The 6,392-nt window shown below is 44.4% G+C and overlaps 1 protein-coding gene across 1 annotated transcript; it reads right to left on the bottom strand.

The window, feature by feature from the left end:
* Nucleotides 1-1,049: 1,049 nt before the first annotated feature.
* On the bottom strand, nucleotides 1,050-3,110 carry LOC139457192 (E3 ubiquitin-protein ligase TRIM56-like). Its single transcript, XM_071238610.1, has one exon. It carries the CDS (start codon nucleotides 3,108-3,110, stop codon nucleotides 1,050-1,052), a length of 2,061 nt encoding a protein of 686 aa, XP_071094711.1.
* Nucleotides 3,111-6,392: the final 3,282 nt, after the last annotated feature.

Genomic DNA, 6,392 nt, shown 5'->3' with positions numbered 1-6,392 from the left:
ACCTACAGTAACACATGGCCTAAATACGTTACATTCGAATTCACTTTATGCACATGTCAGGAGTGCAATATTTTGTATTAAATGTATCTTGTGGAACCAAAACCAGATGGTACATAACTGCGGCTGACAATGTTCAGCTAGTGAGAAGCCACCTGTTTCCATAATGTTCCGGACCGCCTCAGTGGTCTAGTGGTAGAGCATCAGACAGGAGAGCGAAAGGCTCGAGGTTCAATCCCCTGCCGCGTGACACCATAAGACGTTTAAATATGGTAGTTATTATTGCCATGCTTGGCGCTTGGCATGAAGGGGCTTAAACAAGGACTAAAACAAGGTTCGGAGTCAGTATAGTCTGTCTCATTGGACTATTCATGTTAAACTGCGGCATGGTATCTCAGTGGGCTAGGACTATAAAACCGGACTAGTACAAGCAGACACGCACGCACGCACACACACACACACACACACACACACACACACACACACACACACACACACACACACAAACAAGCGCGCGCGCATTCACGTCGCATTTTTAGTGTAATAATCGTGAACGCGACGTTAAACCCAAACGTACATCACCTCAATCATAATGTTCCTACAAGTTCCAGCCTCGTGTTTCAATTTGATGTAACATGGGGTAACCGAGCAAAGTTTCTATCTAACTCAAATTTTAGTTCCAAGGTCCGAACTCCAAAAGAGCAACACTATGTTTTAACAAGTGGGTTTTAACTCATTTGGAATACAAAATGTACGAAAGGTTCAAGTGATATTGATTTTGAATCATTTCAGAAATTATAAATAAATATTATTTTCCGAACTTTTACTCAACCCAAACCACCTGCTCGCTGGGAAGGATGGATGTCTGAAAGATTTATATATAAATGATGTTGGTGTCCACCTTTCCGAAAAGCATTTTTACCAAAATCAACAAAACTATTCTGTCTATGTGAAATATTCCCTTATCTTCCCTTAAACAGAAGTTTTGAAAGCTCAGTCCCTTGTGTGACTGTACACAGGAATCATACATTTTATACACAGCATCTCATTTCTTATAAAATCTTTGCAATAGTAAACAGTTTGATTTCACCATTAGTCTGAGCAACGACAGTTATGCCGGAGTCTCCGACAACTGCTACCTGAGGTTCACGCAGACCGTCGCGTCGGCTAAGCAGCTCCCCCTGGTGGATGCCATCACCGGAAATGACATGTATCTTACTAGACGCCTTGTCGACGAGTAGTGTTCGTCCTTGTGTGTCAGTTGTGACACAAATGGGGCCTTTCACTTCCTGCGCCTTGGATGGCTGGTACGTATAGAGTACATCCCCTGACATATTGATGCACGTCAATACATCTCGGCCGGGACACAAAAGCAGAAGATCGCCGCTAGGGGACAAAGTTAGGTCTAGTGGTATGCGATGAAACTTGGCTCTGTCTAATGATATGGTATTCAGGATTTCTCCATTACAAGAAATGACGTCGATGGAAAGGACATCAGGGGCAGATAATCCAACAGTGGCCAGAACCTGCTCAGAGGATGAGGCCAGACTGAAGTAGCTCTTCTGAGTCTTTATTTTGCCTGTCAGATGTAAAGTTCCTCCGATGGTGAAGAACGCGAACTCCCTTGATTTAGGGAGAGTAACTACCGCTTCTGTCTGTGACACAAGTGCTATAGAGTGAGGACATTCACCAAGATCAGCCTCAGACACAAGCTTACCACGAGGTGTAAACTTCTTAAGGCGTTTGTTCCGGAAGTGAACGTCCATGACGACAACGTCTCCAGACCTGAGGAGGAGGACGCCCCTAATGTCCGTCCTCATTGTGTCACTCCTGGACCGTCCTGAGAAGGAGGATACCACCCGTGTCCGGGGTGTTCCCCTTGTTGAACCTGGAGTCTTCCTATGAGAGGTTAACCCTTGGGATGGTGCGGTTGGTATTTGGGGAGGAGGGAGAGTCAACGTAGCTTCAGGTTTCATTTTAACTGACTGCTTACTTGCCTTTATGACTCTAACCTCTCCAAGTGAAGGCACAGATCGAAGTGATTCAACGCTCTTTCTGTCTTGAATATACTTCATTTGCATTGAGTCTCTGGTCTGATTGACCACCGGTACCTGTTTGTTGAGGATCTGGATCTGTTTAGCGATGTTCTCGAAGTTGTTCAGGACATCCACCTCCGAGCCATACATCAAAAGTTGGTCGAGGAACCTTTCAGCCTTATGGAGAGAATTGATCCGGACGTCACCATTCAAAACGCGCTCGGAAATGTGATCTCGTTGTTTTTCATACATGAACTCCACCTCTGCAATTAATTTGTTCTGTTTCTCCAGAACAAGGCCCATCATCACCTCCACGTGGCGGGATATATCTGCCAAGACTGCATCGCGTGATTTTGTCAAACCTTCAAGATGTTCCTGGGAGATTTTCGAAAGGTTTTGGGCTGCCTGTCGATGAGATATAATGTTGTCCTTAGCAACCAAGATGTCTTTCTTCAGATCGATGGCAACTTTATCTGCTGTCTGTATCTGTTTACAACCAACATGTGTTACAGCTGTGCAGGTTTCACAGACAAATTTCTTACAATTTAGACAAACCATAGACAGAGGATTTCCCTTATGATCAGCACAGTCAAGTGGTCCTCGTTTTAGCCTCAAAAGCTTCTCAAGGCCCCCGTTTTCCAGATACTCAATGCTAACAGTGTGATGGTCACGCGAAGCCTTGATCCGGCCATGTACGCGTTCGCACTCTTCACACAATGCTTCCAAACATTCCTTGCACCAACTGATTGCCTCGACAAGCACATGTTCCTGTTTACATATGCCACATGATTTCTCACTCTCTCTCGTCTCCGAGATCTTTAACAGACTCACAATAAAATGGTTGGCCACGAACGTTTCCATCCACTGATCGACAGATAACCCACTGATCTCTGACTTCGTTTCTTGACCACAAAGTGGACACATGAACGTTCCTTTTACCATTGTTTGGCGGATGTAAAGCCCAAGGCAGGATCGGCAGAATGTGTGTAGACAGGGAAGGGTTCTGGGCTCTCGGAATTTCTCCACACATAATGTACAAGTGAAAATGTCGTCCGCGAGCTGGCTCATGCTCGCCATGTTGAACCGTTTGTTTACAATTCAGGAAGGAAGCTCAGAGAGGAGGTATATCAAGAAGGGGAATCTAGGATGCTGAGCAAGGGGACAGATCAAGGGGTTTGAGCAAGCAGGCAGATCAAGTAGGTTAAGCAATGATATTGCGTAAAGAGGCTAGGCAAAGAGGCTGAGCAAAGAGGCAGATCAAGAATGTTGAGTAAGAAGCTTGTGCCAGGAAGCTGATCCAGTAGGCAGACAATGACGGGGATAAAGGAGGCTATGATGGTAGGCGGAACAAGTAGGCAGACACAGAAGGGGGATCAGGAGGTTGATGAAGTAGGAAGATCAAGAAGGGGATCAAGGAGACTAGGGCGTTAGGTTGAGGAAGTTAGGCAGATCAAGATTGAGATCTAAGAGGGTGGGGTGTTAGGCGGAACAAGTAGGCAGACACAGAAGGGGGATCGGGAGGTTACTGGAGTAGGCAGACCAAGAAGAGGATCAAGGAGACTAGGGTGTTAGGTTGAGGAAGTTAGGCAGATCAAGATGGAGATCTAAGAGGCTGGGGTGTTAGGCGGAACAAGTAGGCAGACACAGAAGGGGATCAGGAGGTTACTGGAGTAGGCAGACCAAGAAGGGGATCAAGGAGGCTAGGGTGTTAGGTTGAGGAAGTTAGGCAGATCAAGAAGGAGATCTAAGAGGCTGGGGTGTTTGGCGAAACAAGTAGGCAGACACAGAGGGGGGATCAGGAGGGTGATGAAGTAGGCAGACCAAGAAGGGGGTCAAGGAGGCTAGGGTGTTAGGCTGAGGAAGTTAGGCAGATTAAAAAGGAGATCTAAGAGGCTGGGGTTTAGGCTGCACAAGTTGGCAGACCAAAAAGGAGATCTAAGTGGCTAGGGTGATAGGCAGGGCAAGGAGGTGGTTAACAGATGCAGGCATAAAAGGTAAATTAAGGAGGCAGAGAAAAATGTTCAACCTACCAACGTTGACTTCGTAATCACATGTAGCTAAGTCGGGTACACACAGTCACGTCTTCTCACAATGCCAGTTTCATGTAAACATGGAAGGGTCGACAGTTTCCATAAGTGGTTACGTTGAATAATCGTTTTCCCGAACACTTGCTTGATCGCTTGCCACACAACCATCTGTCCTGACTACATGGTAGGTTGAAAACATACATTGATGTTCTGACCAACGATGCGGTAAAACCCATCGGATCTGTACCATTCCAACCATAACACACAAGTTCAGGTAGGCCCTTCAGCCAACAGCACTCCAGTCAACATAGCCCCCACTTCAGCTGCCTTGGCGTCTCAGTGGGTTTTATGCTCGCTTAATTTATAAGGCTCCTAGAATGAAATAAACTGTTTCATGACACACGGACTGGGTACTTGTGTGTGAACGCGAGTTCATTATCTGGATACAGTTGACAATTGTGAGTGGTGAGGATTATATCACGGTGTCAGCTTGATGCGGGGGAAAGCCAAAAGTGATGCTGGTTTTAGACACTCTTCACTTGGTATGGTTTTGACAAACCTACGAAGACGATCATGACCCTAGTACAATGTATCAAGGGTACACGCAGGATTAAACAGTGTCAAGCAAATTACGATGGCTAGGCCAGGTAGGTAGCTGCAGTTACCGTTTACCAGATCGAAACAAAAGCCTACAGCAGTGCTTGTGAGAGGGCCTTCAGCTTGGATGTACAGGATTTGTTTTCGATCTTACTGTGTTAACACACCTAACATTCACTACAGATCTTAGAGACCTTCCGATACTAGGTAAAATGGTGTATCATTGAGAAGAAAATAATTCCATAAATTATAAATGTTATAAGGACGATATCAGATAAGTATTGTGCGTTTTTTCTAATTTTGAAATTAGTTTAGAACTTGGGCAAGCCTGGGAAATCAAACAAACAATGTGACTGTATACTTCTTCTTCTATTAAAAGGTACAGTAATTAATACTTCAGCATAATAATGCTTGTCGCTGACTGGCTTATTCTTTCCAAATGTTCCACTGTTTTCATTATTTGCGATGCAGCCCATGGCAACGTGACGTCATATTACATCGCCCATTATGACATCACCCGTTATTTATGACGTCAAAAACAATTTTATGGGACGTCATTCCAATAGTAAAGCAACAGAGCTGATGTCTAATCTTGAAGGACAATCAAGAATCAAGAAGGTCAAATCAAAGACAATTTGTAAATTGCGGCAATATTAAAATGTATCCTTCGCAGCTCGAAAGTCATGTTCTTATTTACTCGTGCGTTTGGTTGTGTGTTTGGTGCTGTTGTTGTTTAACATTGTCTCACCAATTTGACGTCGATCTGGATGAAACAGTTCAGTGATTAACATCATGAGCATCGATCCATGCAATTGGGATACATTGACATTCATCAACCAAGTTAATGAGCCTAAACACTCGACCCTTTAGTAGGCTCTTATAACAGGCATGGGTTGCTGAAGACCAATTTTAATATGACCTTCGCGGATCTGTTCTTGTCATGAAGTGTTAACTCAGAAACGCATAACTCCTTGTTGTGTCCTATCATTGACGTCCCTGTGTTGGCCATGTGTGAGCACCGTGTCGAACTTAAGATAACACGTACGGTTGATAGATGTGTCCATGAGTTGTAATGCTGATACGGTCTTTGTTAGGCGTATCCTTATCTCCCTGCCAACACAAACGCCTAGTGTCTGGAACGAGTAGACTGTTTAGGACATTGTGTTTCAGATTACAAATCGCTGCGAACATGGAGTGGGGATGGGGCGGGGAACGTTTGGCGAGGGGATTACAAATTTAGCGTAGTTTGGTTTTAACTCCGCGTTGTACAACCATATCATTGGGGTTAGATTACGACAGAGAAGTAGTGAAGTCATTGAAGCTATGCAGGTGCTTCGTTAAACCGCTGTAGGCGCAGTCTTCAAAGGCGCCGTAATTCGAGTTGAGTTAGGAATTCAAGAAACCAATGATAGAGGGTTAGAATCCCGGTATGATTATTTTTCTAGATTTGTGGATTACATCAAAATTTGCATCATTTAAGGTTTGTCTCTCACAAGCTGGCATACCGTTCGAAGCGGCGTTTAACCAACTTACCCACTCACTCTTTTATATACAACTCGCAACAAGACTAGACACTTATTTTTTAATATAGTTTTGGTTGTGTATATCTGGTACAGCCTGGATTAGATCGGGTGCGTGTTGTTGAAACAGGACAGAAGATATCAGCAAAGGAAGAGAATGCTACCTTGGGAGACTGCTTACGATACACAATATTGACAAATAGTCCATGTACAAA

This window comes from Haliotis cracherodii, unplaced genomic scaffold (genome assembly GCF_022045235.1).
Source record: "Haliotis cracherodii isolate W230 unplaced genomic scaffold, xgHalCrac1.p SCAF_12, whole genome shotgun sequence".
NCBI lineage: Eukaryota > Metazoa > Mollusca > Gastropoda > Lepetellida > Haliotidae > Haliotis > Haliotis cracherodii.
The sequence above is the reverse complement of the archived record's forward strand: the minus strand, read 5'-3'. Positions and strand labels throughout refer to the sequence as shown.

What these genes read in the sequence shown, in the direction of transcription:
- LOC139457192 (XM_071238610.1), bottom strand. Translation starts at nt 3,110, where the DNA reads ATGGCGAGCATGAGCCAGCTCGCGGACGACATTTTCACTTGTACATTA.